This window comes from Micropterus dolomieu, linkage group LG12, assembly GCF_021292245.1.
Source record: "Micropterus dolomieu isolate WLL.071019.BEF.003 ecotype Adirondacks linkage group LG12, ASM2129224v1, whole genome shotgun sequence".
In the NCBI taxonomy this organism is placed as follows: Eukaryota; Metazoa; Chordata; class Actinopteri; order Centrarchiformes; family Centrarchidae; genus Micropterus; species Micropterus dolomieu.
The window spans coordinates 2,471,192-2,490,353 of NC_060161.1; the positions used below are offsets into that span (position 1 = coordinate 2,471,192).

A 19,162-nucleotide genomic window follows, 5' to 3' on the forward strand; every position below is an offset into this window, starting at 1 on the left:
TGCCCCCCCCCCCCCCCCTTCTGTCTTCATTCTGTTAATCTCGCTGCTTCCTGCCGTTTCTCTCCTGTGTTGATGTAATCCCTCTTTTCCTCTCCCAAAGCTCCCTTCTTTTCCATCCCTGTTGAGTGGTGGAAACAATCTCATGACATCTGGTCTATGGTGCGACTGCGTAGACTGTAATGGGATCCTTAATCTTCCCATTCTCTCTACATGTACCGCAGTCTCTGTATCCTAACACACTCCTGTTTTCTCCCTCACAGACTCTTCTGTATTTAAGATTATTATTTGTTGTCTATTACTGTCTCATCCTCTTTCCCTCTCTTCATACAGTATGCACCATTATGGGCATTTCATCAAATTCTGCTGCAGCACAATTACGATTCACACCAGAAAATCTGTAGTAATGTAGTGTGGTAAATATGGTACATGTATATTGGATAATGCAATAATTGGGAATATAGAAACCAAGACCGAATCATGTATTAAATATAACGTGATTCATCTGTGAGGAAGTCGGGTCTTAGGATTTCACTCTACTCCAAGCTTTGAAAACTTTATTCATTGAGAAATTTGATTGAGATGTCAACAACAATGGGGGCCAACTAGGTGGATTGGACTCATATGATGAGCTGGGACACCCGGAGAAAGAGTAGATCTTGTGGGATCGTGTGAAGCACGACTCATTCCCAGTCAACAAGCCTCCTCATGGTTGACTATAAGGAAGTGTATCAAAGGAGGCATGTGGCTCTCATCACTTGTTTATAATAAAGCCTGCAATGAAAGAAGAACTGGCTGCTTCAAATCTGGAAATAGGTAAAAATGCAAAAAAGACAGCAGAATCTTTTAGAACGAGTAATGAATCAAAACTAATGTAGGGAGACAGGCCCTTTGAAACCAGCTTGCATTGATACCACCCTGGCTATGCACTTGCCGGCAGGGTAAACTAAGTGAAATGTTTGCAGCCCTGAGATAGACAATATGATCAGATATATATATATATATATATTTGTTGCATCTGCTGCAAAATATAGTACCAGAAGGTGTGTATGTGGGTGATTATTTAAGACTTGTTCTTACCTATATCATACGCCATGAAGTCAGCAGAAAAGCACTTGGCTCCATTGCTTAGCGACGTGTCATTGTGAGTGTTTCCCCCAAAAACCAGCACTGTGCCGCTCAGCAGCACCGCAGAGTGTAGGTACCGAGCCAAACCACTCTCCCTGAGGATCACCCTGCATGTACACACACACACACACACGGATATATTAAGAAAGTGTTTATTTGTCATGTGTGTCCATGGTGCCATGTAATTGATGGCGCCTGTCTTGTTGTGTGACCTGGCCTGTGGTGGCTGCCCTTCAGACCAACTGTTCATGGGAGCAGCACACACACCATGCAAACATACAGAAACATTCAACACACATCGTACACACAGACATCGTAGGAGGTCCCAGTCTGACCTCTCTGAGGTCAAAGATCGCACATTCAAGACCAACTGTGGTGGCTATCTGTGGCTTCTTCAATTACTGCAGCAACTCTGACTTTCCACAGACTTTGATGCTTGACAGCTCTTCCAGGAGCCCCTTTAACTGACACACTGGATAAACTGATCCAGATAATAAAATAATCCTTTAGTTTACTCTTTATAAGTGTGGGGTTTAAGTAACATTATCAAAAAGACTGATCATTATTATATGTACAAACTATTTTTGCCCTGGGAGCTTTAAGCCCCAGAAACTAAAAACAGCTTTTAGTGAAATAAGTCCAGTCCCTCTTGCATGGCCTATGACATCAGCACTTTGAAATGGTGATTTCAATTTCAGACATCTGAGGTCACAAATTTGTCCACCCAGTTAGTTTCAATTTCGATTTTTCCAATTCAATTTTATTTATATAGCGCCAAATCACAACAACAGTTAGCTCATAGGGCTTTTCATAAAAGAGCAGGTCTAGACCGTATTCTGTTATTATTACAGAAACCCAAAAATTCTGCCTACACAATATCCACACAGAAGTACAAACAGTAAAGGTGATGTTGCTACAGACTGAATGAATGATGGTACAGATATTTATAGTAATTTTTATGAAAATAATTGTAAAAGGTAATATCAACTAACAATAATAAAAACAATAGGACATTTAATAACAATTGTAGCAGAGGGTGTCGACTCCACAGCTCCAGAGCCAGAAACACCTGCAGGAAGTGACAGGAGGAGAGAGGAGAGGGACGAGAAAGCACAAGACTACTGGAAGTTTAGGCCTATAACAGCTAAACTAAGGGCTGGTTCAGGACTAAACTATAAGCTTTATCAAAGAGGAAAGTCTTAAGCCTACTCTTAAATGTGGAGATGGTGTCTGCCTCCTGAACCCAAACTGGAACCTGGTTCCACAGGAGAGGAGCTTGATAGCTGAACGCTCTGGCTCCTAGTCTACTTTTAGAGACTCTAGGAACCACAAGTAACCCTGCATTCTGGGAGCGCAGTGCTCTGGTGGGGTAGTAAGGTACTATGAGCTCTTTAAGATAAGATGGTGCCTGACCATTAAGAGCTTTGTAGGTAAGAAGAATGATTTTAAATTCTATTCTGGATTTTACTGGAAGCCAATGCAAAGAAGCTAAGACAGGAGAAATGTGATCTCTTTTCCTGGTTCCTGTCAGAACACGAGCTGCAGCATTCTGGATCAGCTGAAGGGTCTTAACGGACTTTTTCGAGCAGCCTGATAATAAGGAATTGCAGTAATCCAGCCTAGAAGTAACAAATGCATGGACTAGTTTTTCTGCATCATTTTTAGACAGGATGTTCCTGATTTTTGCAATATTACGTAGGTGGAAAAAGGCGGTCCTTGAAATTTGCTTAATGAATTAGTGAGACTTAAAGAACATAAAAAATTATAATGAGGTTAAAGTGCATATTATTAGTATAAAATATTTTCAGCATAAAGCAATTAAATTCCAAAACACCACAAACTACTTCCTCCAACAAATAAACATTATTATAACCTTCACAGAGGTAGTATTTACAGTTGGTTCTTGTATTCACATGCATTAGTTTAAGCTAGGTCTACCGGATAAACTGGCAACTGAGTGAACGTTATCCTGAATTTATCAACACAATGGGTAAACCTGAAGGAAGTGTTGTGTTTGAACAAACGGCAAAAAGGAGGAGAGGAAGACACCTTATCAAATATGATTTAGAAAAAGTGTCTTCTTTTATCATTTTGGCTGTTGTATTGCCCGTTCTTTTATTTCCTGAGCTTATTAACATGTTATACAGTGTAAAATAATTTTCTGCTGACAGAGAAGAGGGGATCTTTACATTGGGCTGTAGCTATACAGAATAGCTGGAATACCCAGAAATGTTGCGGTCTGGGAATTTCCAAAGTCCACCAGCTCAAGTGACACCTGACTCCGACAACAAATTCCATCTGGAAAGTGAGAGCCATGGAGAGACAGCAGGTTGCGTGTGTCTGTGTGTACATGTGAGAACGTGTGTGTGAGAGTGCACATGTGAGGAGAAGACATTGATATGGCCGAGCGTCCTCTTTCACCCATCCATCTGCCTGGGGTCGTCTGAGGTCAGACCAGCTGCCAGATCCCTCTATTCTCTTTTTTTCTGTGTGACTCAAGAAGCTAATTTTCCTTCCACAAAAGTTCCCTTAATGAATTCTACATTCATATTTTGTGAATGTAGAATTCACACAGTAGTAGAACTGCTACATGTTCTTGTTCTGCAACAGGTTCCCTGTATTATGTGTTAATAATTATCTTTGTAAGGTTGCATTACATTTTGCACACACACCACTGTTTAATGTTACTGTACAAAGAACCAACTGTATATACATTATGATACTCTGCATACTTACCAGATACATAAATGCTATTTATAATGTTCATATAACCTTAAAATAAGCACACTATATCCATTCTCTAACTCTGTACACACGCTTTTAAAATACACAGATACTGTATAATATCTGTATTAAATAAATTATGATTAAGTGTAACTCCACTGTACATATTGTAAGATATAACTGCACTTATCTGTATAAATGCTAACTGCATTACATTAGCTCTGTACCTATATTCTGCATAATGACAATGAAGTTGAATCTTATCTAATAACACTATAGAATACCTGTAATTTTCATCACTATTGTCATTAAAAAGGTATATTTGAATTGCATAAATTTAAAAAAAAAAGAAAAGCAAAAGACATAAAACATAGGTCCAGCATTAACAAATGTATTTCAGTGTAAGTTAACAAATTAGTAGGTTTTATTATTATTATTTTATCTTAAAATGAATAAATAATTGATAAAAATCGATAAATAACACAAAAATAAATTAAACTCTGGTACAAAAAATAAAAGGTGAAAGTCTTAGATAAGTTAACAGAAGTTGAAGACAGACAAACAACTTCAGCCGTTAGATAAACATAGTGAAAAGAACAAAATGACCCACTGGATTATCAAAGAGAATAGTAAAATAACTCATAGCACATGTGGTGCAACACCTGCACCTCAGAACTTTACTTCGATGCAGCGCTGCGTAAACGTACAAACACACAAACACTCTTCCCTCTCTCATAAACAAACCCAGCAAGCAACAGCTGAACATGACATCAACTAAAATGAGTTAAACATGTTCACAGTCCAGTGTATTATTTATCCAGTATTTTTGGATTTATATTAAAACTGCTTTGGAAATTGATACCAGGAAAATATTCCAATCACAGTTTCACACAATAACTTTAAATTGCTCCTAGACTATATGTGTCAGCCCTGTGAAAGACTGGTAACATGGCCCTGCATGCACCTGGCCTGCATGATGGGATTGGCTCCAGCTCTCTCAGCCACCCTGGACAAGATAAGCAGTTCAGAGAATGGATGACTGGATTTTTACACAATGATGCCGGCGGGCGATATAGTCACTCTGGATGTCAATGCAATTTTAATTTTGGCAGGTTTCAGTGCTGCTGCAGGACATCACTATCTATTCAACACCAACATGTTTCCTCAGAATCCAGATATATATTCATAGGTAACATTGTTCTGTGCTCTCACCATGTTTTCGCTTGGACATCGTATCGGTACATGTGGTCCACCAGGCCGTATTTGTTGTTGCTAAGTGCCTTGTAGCCCCCGTGGACAAACACACAGCCGCTGGCCTCATCGTACACGCTGCTGTGGCCATAACCTCCCTGGACCACCGCACCTCCGGCAGACACAACCTGCCACGAGTTAGACCCTGAGACACAGAGAGGAGAGGGGGGGGGGGGGTCTCATTAATGCAGAAAGATAAAAGCTGATCGTTTAAAAAGTTTATGTTGCTTTGGCAAGTTTTGCTTTTCACTTTCATGCCAAAAAGCAAAGCACTTTTAATTCTGGTGAGACAGAGCGAGGGAAGAGAAAAGACGGGAGACGGAGAGAGTGAGCCAAACAGTAAGAGAGGCCAGAGGAAATGAAAGTTTATTGAATCTAAAAGCGCCCCTTTATTAGACCAGTGTGATGCGTACCGATTAACTCAGGTGCATAGAAAATCTTATTAAAAACATGCTGGGATTACATCATCCGAGCAGCCACCGGAATAGAAAAGACAACACAAGAAACAAAGCCTTGGAAGGAGGAGGAACTTCAAAAAGCCTGAGGGAACGTGCCGTCATCTGGAACGGTAAACCCTTGAGACCCTGAGTAGTACTGAGAGCAGAGAAAGAAAAACTGAGAAAAAGGAAAAAAATAACTAGAAAGCACACACACAGAGAGAGAGAGAGAGAGAGAGAGAGAGAGAGAGAGAGAGAGAGAGAGTATATCTCCTTACAACGCTAAATTTGTCTCTTCAAATGTAATCTACGTTAGAAATCTCGATTTGAATGTACCCATTTGCTGATGATGGCTATAATTTACCTGTAAGTATATATAATATAATATTTTTAATAGTCATAGGCTTTTGTACAAGAAACAATTGTGAATACTTTAGTCAGACTCAAGATTACTAGCAATTTAAAAGTTGCTGTACTGCACCAATTTCCTTTTAAAATAAGTAGGATTGCTCAGAATTGATATCTGGCCATGTCACTAAAACGCTACATTAGGAAAGCCACACTTCATTGCATTTGTCAGTAAGTTTTGGAAACTCTCAGGATGTATCAAACAAATAAACTATTTTTTTTTGCAAGCGTATCCAAATATTTTATGTACCAGATCTGGTGAAGACTGGATAATATATAGGAAAGAAAAACAAGGACAGCAGGAAAAGACAGAGGGTGAAAAAAGAGAGTTAACAGATCCTTATTGGATTTTTTGGGACGTTTTTGTTTTGTTAATAAAAAAACTTCTCATATATCAAAAATCAAATCTTCGGTATCAGCCTCAAAATCACATAATGGTCTGGCTCTAATGCTTTGGCGACATATTTTTGATGAACACATGCTAGGAAAGCTTCATTTAATAGTACTGAATGGAGAAAAAAAAAGTAATCAACAGACAGCTGAACAAAGGCCCGGAGAGAACTGAAAAAAAAAGAGCAAGAACTAGAGAAACAGCGATAGAAAGTGGGACTGTGAAGAGACGACAAGAAAGTAGAAGGTCAACTCTTATCTCATCTCTGGCAGCTAATTGCTGTGAATCTGCCTCTCTGGGGGGTCATTAAATCCTTTTACCTCATCTTTTACACTCCGCTTCTGCTTCCCTCTGTTCATTTCCAGGTTGTACTGACTCTTAGTGGCTCCCTCTGAAGCCTAATGATCCACAGTGCAGACTTACTGAGACATTGTCAGAGAGAGAGGTGGGAGGGAAGAGGTAGAGTCGGGTGAAGATGAAAGTGATAGACAGATGAGAGGACAGAAGGAAGGGAAAGGTGAGGGAGAGGAGCAGGAGGTAACGGCGACCGAGTCGGAACGATGACAGAGGGGGTCAGAAACTGAGGCCTGGCAGACGAAGGGAGGCAAAGAAGGGGATGAGAGAGTCTCAACAAAGAGAGAGAAGGAGGGATGAGAAAATTAGCAAAAACAGAATGACAGGAAGGAAGAAAAGTGAGGGAATGCAGTGGGGATTCATTAATCATTGTCTTCTCCCAGACACTCTGGCCTGGATGCCACCTCTTTTTAATGATCGCTCTGTGCGTGTGTTGGTGTGTGAGCTTGTGTAGCTGCACACATGTTTGCCTTTGAGTTTGTTTTGTGTGTCTAATGAAAGGTGTGTGTGTGTTTCCATCTCCAGAATGTGTCAAAGATCCAACTCTAATTTCAGCAGCTGGCTTCCAAAGCTGTGTGACACTGCCATCTACTGGCTAAACAGGGAAACACAAGATACATGTAAAAGAAATTTAAATGGCCAGAAGTAGGAGGACAGTCAGATATTACACCAGTCATGTTATTCCAAAGCCACGAGCATTAATCTGCAGCAATAACAGCCTCCACTCTGGAGGGTTTCTACCAGATTTTGAAACCTGGCTGCAGGGATTTTCCAGGATTCACACATAAAAACATACAAACAAGGTCGGGCTCGCAGTCAGCATTCCAGTTCATCCCAAAAGTGTTGGATGGAATTGAGGTCAGGTCTGTCTGCAGGCCAGTCAAGTTCTTCCACAGCAAACTGGGAACACCATATTATGGACCTGGCTTTGTGCACGGGCTCATGTTGAAATAAGAAAGAACCTTCCAAAAGATTTTGCCATAAAGTTGGCAGCACACTGTTGACTAAAATATCATTGTATGCTGTTGCATTAAGATTTCCAGACCAAGACTTTTGTGAACAGAGAACATACTAAAGTTTAACTTATAAAAACAAAGGATGAGTTAATCTTACTTTTTTAGTTTAAGTTCAAATTTAACTGCCACTCATCCACATATAAGTGTAAAGTTGCGCATTCCTCTCTGGGACCAAGTTGCAAGATAATTACGGAAAATACTTGGACATGCAAATTGTGGCATGTGCACAAAAATCTAATGATAAGTTATCAAACTAGACTAAGTCAATTAAAAACTAGCAAAATCACATTGTCACTTGAGCCACATGTTTTACTTTTGTCCACAATTATACAACTTTTGGTCTGGTTACTTCAACATCATTTCATTTACAATAGGAATACACCTTCACCTTCGTGCCCCTTAATTGCTATTTTATGGGACCCCAGAAAAATCAGGTCCATTTAATTTGGCGCATAAAGAAATTCTCAATTTCAAATCTTTACTAGCCAGATGTCAAATTCTCTTACAGTGGAAATCTCCAAGCCCTCCATCAGTTTCACAGTTGCTTACTGATGTTATGTTTTTCTTAAAACTTGAGAAAATTAAAACACAATGAGAGGAAACCCAGACAAGTTCTCACATTTGGCCTTTTCTATCATATTTTGCAGATTTGCAGGTCTTACCAGACTAAGACTTTTATATTTTGGTCTATGTATATGATTTTAAGTAAGCCAGGGTGGAGGGGAATCTGGGTGGCTGGGTGGGCAGGTTTGTATATGTCCCTTTTTCTTTGTCTTATTTTCTGTTTTCTGTTAAAAATCTAAATTGTAAGGATGTCCATTTTTATGTAATTTGATTCAGTTTTCAATAAAAATAAAAATGCTTGCAATGCTTGAAAGTTCACTTCCTTCCCCACAAAACAGCTACTTCTTCTCAGAAAAGTTGATTTTGGTACCTTAACAGTGGCCTCTGCAGTCTTTTAAACTTCGAAATAGATAAAATCCACAAAGTACAGCTCACAAACAATAAGATTTTGTTTAATATAAATGTTTTGGAAAGAACTGTTTGAGGTGTAAATCTGAGATTCACTTGATGCATGAAATGAAAAGGAGGAAGCTGAAGCTAAAACACCAGGTGCTGTGCGAGCTCCGTTTTTGATATGGGTTGATTAGATGCAATTCTTGAGGCCAACAAATGAAGAAAGATGGCAGTGTGTAGGACTGTTTATCACATGACTAGAGCTTGTGTAGTGTTTTTATTGTACTCTCTTGTGTGCTTAACATATGCATTTGCATTTGTGAATCTCTCTTTCAGCAGCCAAAGTGGTTATATTAAATGTATAACTTTGCAAACTCGCTGAGGAACAATGACTTTGATGAAGCAACATCCCAACCAGAGCAGTAACGATGACTAGAAATGCCAATATCTGCCGTCCATCTTCAATGTTATGAATACATATTTACTTGGAAATCATTTAAAAAATATAAATTAGGACTCAACAAGTGTGTATTAAAATCCAACGTGGCCTTTGGAAAATGTCAACAGCTTGAAGAGTTCCTGTGTTTGACTATCATCAATAAAGAGCAATGAAACAGTCACCAAAGAAAGAAAATCGATGACAGCAGAGTCAGCAGGTGTACTTACTGATGTTGTACTCCTGAACTTTGTTGATGTAGCTGTAGATTGGCGAGTAGCCAAAGAAGATCAGCATCACTGGCTCGCCGTGGGCCTGCTCCACCACATGGGCGGTGTGCCCCTCCAGAGCGTATGGAGGAGGCGGGGCTGGTGTCCGTGGAGACCAGGTGCGTCTAGGGATGTTGAACACCCACATTTCGTCCGTCACGTTGGCCGACTGCGCCTCCAGCTTCCCACCAAACATGTAGATGTCATCCTACATGAGGGAAAAGACAGAGATAGAAGTGTGTGATGCTTTTTAATGTAATGTTTCAGTTTCATCATGGAGACATTTGATACAGATATAAGAGGAATGGGTTTTGTCTGAGCTTGCATTTGGCTTCTGAGGCAAAATGTCTGGCCGTTTAATCTAACGGTTATTTTTTCGATTAGTCGATTAATTAGCCCTAGCCGTAGGTTAGCTTAGCTTAGGGAAACTGCTAACCTGGCTCTCCACGTAACAGCACCTTTTCAGCTCAATCATTTACACTCCTCACCTTTGACATGGTACATTCAGTAATTTCATTCATCGTAAATACAAAAATATTGATTATAGCAGCTGTAAGTCTTTAACAATAAACTAACAGGCTGTAATCTGCACTTTACTCCACATCAGTGCAGCCGTGTTCAAGGAGTCACCTAAAATATCAGTGTAACGGTGAAGAGTCAGCAGGTCTGGTTAGACGTCTCTGTCATTCCCTAAGATCAAAATAAAACACGCATGTCTGCTTTGTGCTCAAATCTAAGGTTTCATGAGAAGGCGACAAACTACATCAATGAAGTGAAGTAATTCCCTTCATCCCTCCTCAGTGTTACAGGGAGGCATTGAAGTTAAAACTTGTGTATACAGTAAACATGCCAAGAGTTACTGCTGCCTACAAATCTTCTCCAGGCTTGAGGCGGGCACACTGACCTACTCCGGATCAAATCTCACCTTCATCATAGCAGAACAGAGACATTTGTCTTTATTTTCCCTCCCTCCTTCACTATTAAATTACTTCTTCCACACAAAGTAAGCATGTGTCCCAGTATTTGGACAGTGACACATCATTTGATGCTCCAAACTGTGAAGTGAGTGATCTTTACGGGACACATGGATGATTCTAATGTTCTCATTTCTTCACAGGTAAAGTGAATAATGGGCCGGTCTTTCACAAAGTTAACACTTTCTTTTCAGTCTTGTGAAATGATTCCCTGTATAAAATGCTTCAAAGAGGTAATGGAACTATTTTCCTTATTGAGTAATTTGTGGCAATTTTTAAAGAAATTATTAATCAGTGTATGACATGTCAAAAATAATGGTGGAGGCCCACAACATCACATGATATCAAGCAGACTGTTATGTCATAAAATAGCTAATTGTTTCTGACAGTCAAATTTCAAAGCACCAGAAGACAGAAAATTCTTACATTTGAGAAGCTTTAACCAGAATTAGTCTTTAGTCAAAAGATCAGTCAATTTTTAACAACAGAAAAACAGTAAAACTAAACAGTGAGCTTAAAGTGATGGTTAAAACTGAGCACAGATAAATATAATATAAATCTCTCTGTATCTGCAGCTCTCAGTGACATCCAGTTCTGCTCTGTAATGAAGAGCAGCGTCCCAAAACATACGCTAAGATTAAAAAGATAGTTTATTGTTAGGACATAATTTTATTTTCAGTAAAGTAAAGCTGTCAGAATTTAGGGGAGTTTCATTCATTGAGCTATCTCCTGTTGCATCTGGACTACTAACATTAACTACACACACACAGACACACCCTGATGGTGGTAGACAAAAAAAAGCTACAGGGATTTTTTGTCTAGTTAAGTAACTAATGAAAACTTGACAGGAAGACTGAAGTCCTTTCCAAGATCAGTACATAAAGACACAAAGTCTGGGAACAGATGTTGGTTCGTTGAATTGGCTACAGGTTTTGTGCAGACTGTGTACTGTCCACTGTTTCTGTTTCACACACAGATACTGAGAAAGACAACAGACCAAAGCCTTAAAGTTCAGCTCAGCACTAAACGTTTTGTAAAAATCTAAAATAAATACTGACATTTGCAGCTCAATTGTCTTGAGTTGTTTTGTATGGAAGGGAAAAGTGCAAATCAGATTAAAGATTATAGATTAAATACAAAGCACCATATCTTTAGGATTTTACTGCCTCAGACAACTCTTTAGTGTCAGTGAAATGTAGCAGCCACATCTGTATTACCTGGTACAGAGCCAATGAGTGACCATATCTGTAGAGAGGACCGCTGCCAACAGGCACCACATCCCACGTGCTGCTCTCTAGGTTATAGCTGTAGACAGAAAGACATCAAAGAAAAACAGAGCGGAAGTGGACTTGATGGTCAAAAAAGCTCATATCCGCTGACAAGGTTTAGTCCCTATAAGTGGTGCTACAGTGCAGTAATACAGAGGCTGCAGGGGTGGAATTAACTATGTAAAACTGATTAAAAGGCCAGCTGGAAAGAATAACATTCATGATGGCTCCATTCCATTTAGGTGCTCAAGTCTAGTAAGCCAGCATGCACAATACCATGGCTCTGGACCTGGAGCTTAATGGAATGCAGCCTGCTGTAAGAAAGGGTCTATGGACCATTTCAGAGCGGACATTTTAACTTGAAATGCACAGCTGAAACACATTTTTTAAACTATGGTTCAGTTCCAATAAGTGCCCTAGTAGGCCATGCTAGTCAGCCAACATGCACAATAACATGGCCCTGGCATTAGCTCACTTAAATGGAATGCACTCATTACTAATGTTATTAGTCACACCTGTGCTTTCCCTGCGGCGACATGCCAGAAGTCTGCCGTGAGAACAGTCTATCAGCTATCACTGTCAAAAAAACTATTTTGTGTTTGGTCTGAGCGGGATTTCTGCCCCGTGGATCAGTTTGTCAGACTGGTGCTGCTTACTTAAGGACCATGTGGTAGTTGGAGTAGTTGAAAGAGTAGCCTCCCACCACCCACATCAGCCCAGAGTGCACCAGAGCCTGATGGGACGCCCGACCCAGAGACTGAGCTGACGGTTTGATGCTCGGCAGCACCCAGAAGGCCTCAGTGGAGGGAACGGACAGAGAGCAGTCTGGACCTGATCCAGAGAAGAGACAGAGAAGAGACTCATTTGATTTAAATAGTGTCTTCAATAGCCACAAACATGGTTAAAATGCCATCAATAGACTTAAAAAAAGCACGATTCGTGATGTTTCAAATATGTTATTTAACTTTGCATATTTTAAAGTGGCAGTTAAAGAGTAGAGCCTGACCGGAAAAAAAGTTTTGGGGGGGATATTAAAGTGAAAAAGAGACAATATTTAGATTTTGAAAATTATTTGGATAGTAGACCCCTTTCCTGTATAAACTACAATTAAAACAGGGCGATACTGAAAGCTGTTCTGCATGTGGGCAATAATACCTTTTCCTAAATGGATTATGTTAATTAAATAGTCTGAAACAGTCTCAAAAACTTAACATGTAAACAATTGCACATCAATAAATATTTGCTGCTAGTAAGTGCAACTTTTTCAGCCATCTGTAAACAGAGAGTGAGAGAGAATAAACGTGTATTTTACCTTACACATACTCTGCTGTAATCAGTACTTTCACTGCAGCACAATCAACAACCTGGGCCCTGGTTCAGAAAGCAGGTTTAACAAACTCTGAGCTTATCCCTGAGCTCTGAGTTGATTAAGCCTGAGGTGAGAACAGCTGATCAGAATAAGTTCAGTCAGCTCAGAGTACGTTGAACCTGATGGCAACGTGTGCGTGGGGATGGGAAAAAAAAAAGCCATCAGCAATGGAGCTCAGATACTACGATTCACCATGGCAACGGGTAAATAAAGGCAGAGCCTCCGTTTTAATCTGGTGGAGCTGGAAATATGAATGTCTGCCATGATAGGCTATTTATGTTACAACGCAGGAGTGGAGGAAGGATCAATACGTTAACATTATTACATTTCATACAGCGTTGCTCATTCATCATTTACCAGACTGGGATTTTTCTTAATGAATGATAAAGTGCTGGAATTCTACTATAGGCCATTTGAAATTTATTAATGTATTCAGCTGTAACCTCACAGAACAAAATATAGGTGGCAACAACTGAAGATGAAAATATTAATCAAACAGATCAGACTACTCTAGGCTACTCATGGACCTGTGATTGTGAAGTCACAGACCGACTCAGTAGATTAGTGTATTAATTCTTTTTTTGCAGTGGAAAATGTGTCTATGGGTTCAAAGTGACTGTAAAGTTTTAGTCTATTGTACATTAATAAAATCTTGCTCATGTCAAAACACCTCACTTAACCACATTTAGGCCTGTTTGTTTCAGCTGCACTCAGAAATAGTCACATTATTTCCAGTATGATTACTACGATAGTAATGTTCCAATCAGTGTGACTACCTGAAAGATTACTGTTCATTGATCAGTTCTATACAGATTAGTTTAAACTGTGATCACTGCAGTAGTGTAGCTCATGGTAAGTATTTTAAAGTGCAACTGTCCACAGAGTCACAGTGTCATAAAGAAGGACAGTGTAGTCTATAGATTTTATTCTGTCTTGAGGATGAATCCACGATGTCCAACTCTGTCCATACATCGTTACCAGATTGATCATAAAGCGGTCATGTTCAAGATCATGTTTGGGTAAAAAACTAACAGCCTATCTAAGACGTAACTGCGTTACAATCATAGACTGTATATATCTGTATATATGACAGTATGACTGTCAGTAAGACAGCTGCTTCAGGCTCCGCAGGAGTAGAGAAACTCAGAGTTTGTTGAAACTACCTTTGAGTGGCCTTTTATTGTGACCAGCATCTTGATATGCCACACCTGTGAGGTGGATGAAGTGCTCACTGACACAGATTTTGACAGATTTGTGAACAATATTTTAGAGAAATAGGGCTTTTGTGTACATAGAGAACTGAGAACACAGAGACTGTATGAACTATCACTAATTTTTCAGAAGTGTATCATGGTAGGAGCTTTTTAGGATACAGTTTAGTTTACTGCACTACTGTTATCTGAGGTAATAATGTCATTATCAGTAAGAAGAGAGAGTGCCAACAAAAGCATTACATCACAAACAATATATGTTTTGTTTTAATAAGGAAACAGCAGCATACTTTCACTGATTATAAAAAAAAAATGTGTTAGTGAAGTAAAAAACAAAACAAAAACAACAACAACTGGTGCTCCTGATATACTCCTGATAACCTTTACCTAAACCTTCAGATAAGATCAGATGATCCTTCAAGTAAAAACACAGAAAGACACGACGAACTGATTTAAGAGCTGATCAGACAACAGCAGCTATATCCTCCATTTTATCGTAGTCGGTTAAGCTCTCCGTTCCTCAGATATGGGAGGGGGTCAAAGAGGCTAAAATCATTTGGGGTATTCTAACAGGGCAGGTGGGTTTGATTAATGCTTCAGCAGGTGACAAATGAGACAGCAGGAGAAGAAACAAATGAAAAACACTAATTGAAACACGCTTTTCTTTGTGTGGCTTTGTGTGGGATGAGGAGAGCGGATTGATAGAAGGGGAGAAGCCAAGGACAAATGGCGGGACATGCTCTTTTCATTAACACAAAAACATATTTTTTGCTGTGAAATGGCAGTTGCTATGGCGACCAGCACCTTTATTACCCCCACGGTTTATTCGTCAGATGGATGCTCTGGGGCTTTGTGGTGCCCCTCCCACCACCACCACATCCACACATCTTTGTCTCACTTGATTTTCACCTTATTTTATAAATGACTCCTCACTCGTGACATTTAGAAAGAAGTGGTCAAATCCTGTCACAGAGGGCAGATTCAGACCTTTTAAATGCCATTTAAATCTTTACACCCGGTAGGAAAAGTGTTATTATCTTTCATTTTCTTTGTGAAAAGCAGGTTGTTGCATGCAGTCATCACACAAATAAAACAAAAAGGTTGAAATTTGATTATTTTCTGAAAAGAAACACAACTGCTAAATGTGAGTTTGCTGCATGCAAACTTTTAAATGCTTCTGCAGACTTAACAAGAAAGACAAAATGTCATTTATGGCTTAGTTTGTGCTGGGAAAATACATGCCATACATTAATGACAAACTGTAAACTCAATGACCAGCCGGCAAGCATTCTCTAAAATCAATTTCCAAAAGGGTCGAAGATGATAAACCATCATAGTTCAGAAATCATCCTGGAGCAGTTTGATGAACATTCAAGTGAAATGACTTTAATCATCTGGTGGTGCTGAACAGGGGTGGCTCACAGTGTGTGTGTTGTTTGATTGCATTCTGATTAATTATACGAAGTAATGTCCTTTGCGAGTACATTTACTTGCTCTTACTGTAAATCCTCTATAGCCACCCTCAAATTGTTGGTTAGGGGGTTAATTGAAAAAAACATAGCTACATACATCCATTCTGTGGGAAAACATTGCTTAATGCCTCATTATTCAAGAATTAAATGGACGTCAGCAGACAAAAGTGGCTTCGCTGGTTTGTACTTGTGCTTACATCATTAATCCAGGAGGGGGCAGTGCTTCACCATCTAATGTAACTGCATAGGCCTTTAATGTCCACTGGGGTTAGATTCCAAATTGTATTATTATTATTATTATTATTATTATTATTATTATTATTAGTAGTAGTAGTAGTAGTAGTAGGAGTATGCAGGATAACATTGGTTCTGAATTGTTTTGAGGGGAGACCCAGCTTGTCAGGTATACAAGACAGAGGACAATTAAACATCGAGTGTTGTATTGTGTTGTAAAATGTATTGAATTACACACAACTTCATCAATACAACGATACAATACTAACATGAATTGTGTGTTTGGCACTGAATAAAAACAGCTTCAATAGATTTTTCATGGACAATTACCACATTAATATTGACACATAAGTACAATTGCCTTGCCTCAATATAAAAATTATTGTCAGTCTGATATTATAATCCCATGTATCGTTAAATTGTTCTGTGTGCTGCCACAAGAGGGAATAGTTCACAAATTAAACATAAAATAAATAAATAATGAAGCCACTTATATTATGCGCCACTAAGCAAGATTTCCCAAGATATCACCTCTATTGTTTTATGATTTAAAATAATATTGAATCAGGCAACATTATGTTGTGCATAAACAGGGAAATGGCTGCTGTCGTGCTTTCGCATCTCCTCCTTTCATCTATTTTGTATTTGTTCCCTTTTCACCTTAATAATGAACAAAACAGAAACATCAAAAAGATCCTCTTCATTATAGACATCATGGGAAATGATATATTGGTTTTGAGAATTAATAACACTGGCTTTGTCCTCATTTGTGGAGATTGCAGAGTAATTATATGAAGTTGCAACAATGAAACAAGGACTTCTTGCACATAAGTATTGATTTGGTGATTTGTAGCTTAAAAGAGGTCTTAAAACATCATAAAACTGGACAGAATTAGGTTGAAAAGAACATTTTTAGTACACAGTACTGTTTTAACAGCATTTCAATGACTTTACTTCAATGTGAAGTCAGTCCTCAGATGATGATATACAGGCCAAGTTATTATTTTTTTTTACCAAATGTATCCCGGTTTTGAGTCTTAATAATAATACTGACTGCGCTCATCGACACATTAAATATGTTCAGATCTGACATCTAGCCCTATATCTAGCCCTTTTCTGTCCGCTCACCATCATACTTCTGAAATCTCTCTAAAAAAGTCTGTTTTAATTTCCCCTGATACAATTCTGTGCCCTCTTTCCTGTCCCATTTGTCCTGCTCTTTTACCTTGCCAGCTGTCGTTGCAGACGCAGAGCTTTTCTCCGGTCAGGTCACAGTAGCCGTGATCCGGGCTGCCACAGTTATCCCTGCAGTATGGGATGTTGCAGGCTTCTCCTTTCCAGTACTCCTCGCACTCACAGTACACACGACCCGAGACCGAGTTCGCTGTGCCGCATCTGCCGTGGCCCGAACAGTTATTGGGACAAGAATTTATCCTGAGGGCGACACAGTTAGGCAGGAAGTCAAGAATGTTCTTCAAGGTTATACAGAAACACAGGCACAGAGAATAGTTGTGACTGGCCAGATACTGCTTTATATAACCCCACAGCTTTGAGACACTGGATGCCTCAGGAAAGTAATACTGAAGTACAAGCTGGTAACTAGTTCAGGCAACTACACTGTTATGAATTTCCTCGCTTATAGAAACATTTACGGTACAGTAAGTTCCTATTAAACAGTTTTATATTTTATTATTTAGCTCCAGTAATATATTTTTTAATTTTTTACAGTGGATTAAATGACTATAGGTGATATAAAAGGCGTTGTGGTGCAGAACCAACGGAAGTGTTTCACCAACTCTGCAGGTCTGTGGAGCTTTTAAGTCTACATCCACACGCTAGATTTTTAAAACAAAAAAAGAGTTTTAGCTATGTTTCAAAATTGACCTTTGTCTATACAAAAACAACTGAAAACACACATCAAGTTGCCGTTCATGTACACTGGGCATGTGCGTGCTGTTGTGAACAGGAAGCAGATTGTCTACTCCGCAGTTGCAGAAGATTTGGCGAAAGAAAAAAAGTAATGCTAGAGACAAAAAAAAGATTTTTTTGCATGGACCGACAACGAGGTGGAACTGCTACTGAAAGTAACACAGGAGTACAAAGAGACTGTGGCGGCAGAAAACAGACTTGTAGTCGTCGCAAAGTAAATACGGTGACATGCACAGCAAAGTGTATAATTGTTATTTGCGCAGTTCAAAATATTTTAATAAAAATACCAAAACTAAAACACTTGTAGCTATGCATTTTTGCTTTGCAGGACTGATAACACCCAATCAGGAAGCCAAATGTGAGTGTCTGCGTCATCGTTTATTAAACCTCTCTTATTCTCACCTGTCTACACTAAAAACGTTTTCTGACTTCTCTGTTTTAGGTCTTTGGATTTGCCGTTTCAGTCTGGCTAGGAAGCGGAAATGTGGCAAAAGGTCTTCCTTTTTAAAACCAAAAACGTAGTAGTGTGGATGTAGCCTCAGTGTCTTTCAGCTGAATTTTTGTTTGAGAGCCCTGTCACTCATCAACCACATTTCCAAACACAGCAGGTGGCTGTTTTCAGTAAAAAAGCTCTAATAAACGCACTTCACACCCCCTGCTCAGCACCAAATGGGCAGACAGGGAAAATAAGAGACTTGCTGTTGGAGAAGAAAATAGAGAAGAATATCCTATGTCAGAGTTAATTGTTGCACTTACTCAACGTTGCAAAGAAAACTCCCAAACACTGTCCAATTTGCATTCAGTAAAGGTAAATTAGCCTTCACTTAATGCATTATTTTTAAATAACTGCACAGCCTGTTACAGATTATTCCTTCTATCAATAAATGGACCCATTAGACACATGATATAATATGAACCTCAGAACATGAAAAGCACAAAAAGCAATTGTACTGTAGCACTGAACACAGTTATTTGTTTGAGAGGGATGCACTTTCAAAACATCTACCTCTTGTACCAATAGAGTTTAAACGCACTTATTGTAAGTGGCTTTGGACCACAGTATCGGCCAATTGAACATAATGTAATGAGGAAGAGAGAGAAATTAGAGATCCAGCTAGAAGTACACAAAGAAAAATACACAAAGGAGACTGAAAATGAGAGCCATTAGATATGAAGAGCTAGGAGCTTGAAGAGAATTAAATGAAACATTAAAACTAAACTGTGAACAGAAAGCACTGATACTCCAAAGATTACAGGCTGTTTCTCTGTAACAGCAGATCAATACAGATGCTAAAAGAGATGGAATGATGGGGGGGGGGGGGGGTGGGGAAAAGAAA

The 19,162-nt window shown here is 39.2% G+C and overlaps 1 protein-coding gene across 11 annotated transcripts in view; it reads right to left on the reverse strand.

Moving 5' to 3' along the window:
• Window positions 1-19,162, reverse strand: part of atrnl1a (attractin-like 1a) — a 233,381-nt gene that overhangs the window by 173,917 nt on the left and 40,302 nt on the right. For 8 of the 11 annotated variants that reach the window (XM_046065149.1, XM_046065150.1, XM_046065151.1 and 5 more), the window contains exons 5-10: window positions 17,122-17,330; window positions 12,267-12,441; window positions 11,560-11,647; window positions 9,330-9,576; window positions 5,062-5,245; window positions 1,078-1,232 (exon numbers count right to left, since the gene is read on the reverse strand). In XM_046065149.1, coding sequence (XP_045921105.1) covers window positions 1,078-1,232; window positions 5,062-5,245; window positions 9,330-9,576; window positions 11,560-11,647; window positions 12,267-12,441; window positions 17,122-17,330 — 1,058 coding nt within the window. Of the gene's footprint in view, window positions 1-537; window positions 772-1,077; window positions 1,233-4,268; window positions 4,856-5,061; window positions 5,246-9,329; window positions 9,577-11,559; window positions 11,648-12,266; window positions 12,442-17,121; window positions 17,331-17,812; window positions 17,845-19,162 lie in introns of those variants that run through there. The other 3 variants (XM_046065156.1, XM_046065159.1, XM_046065160.1) reach the window with 3 other exon arrangements.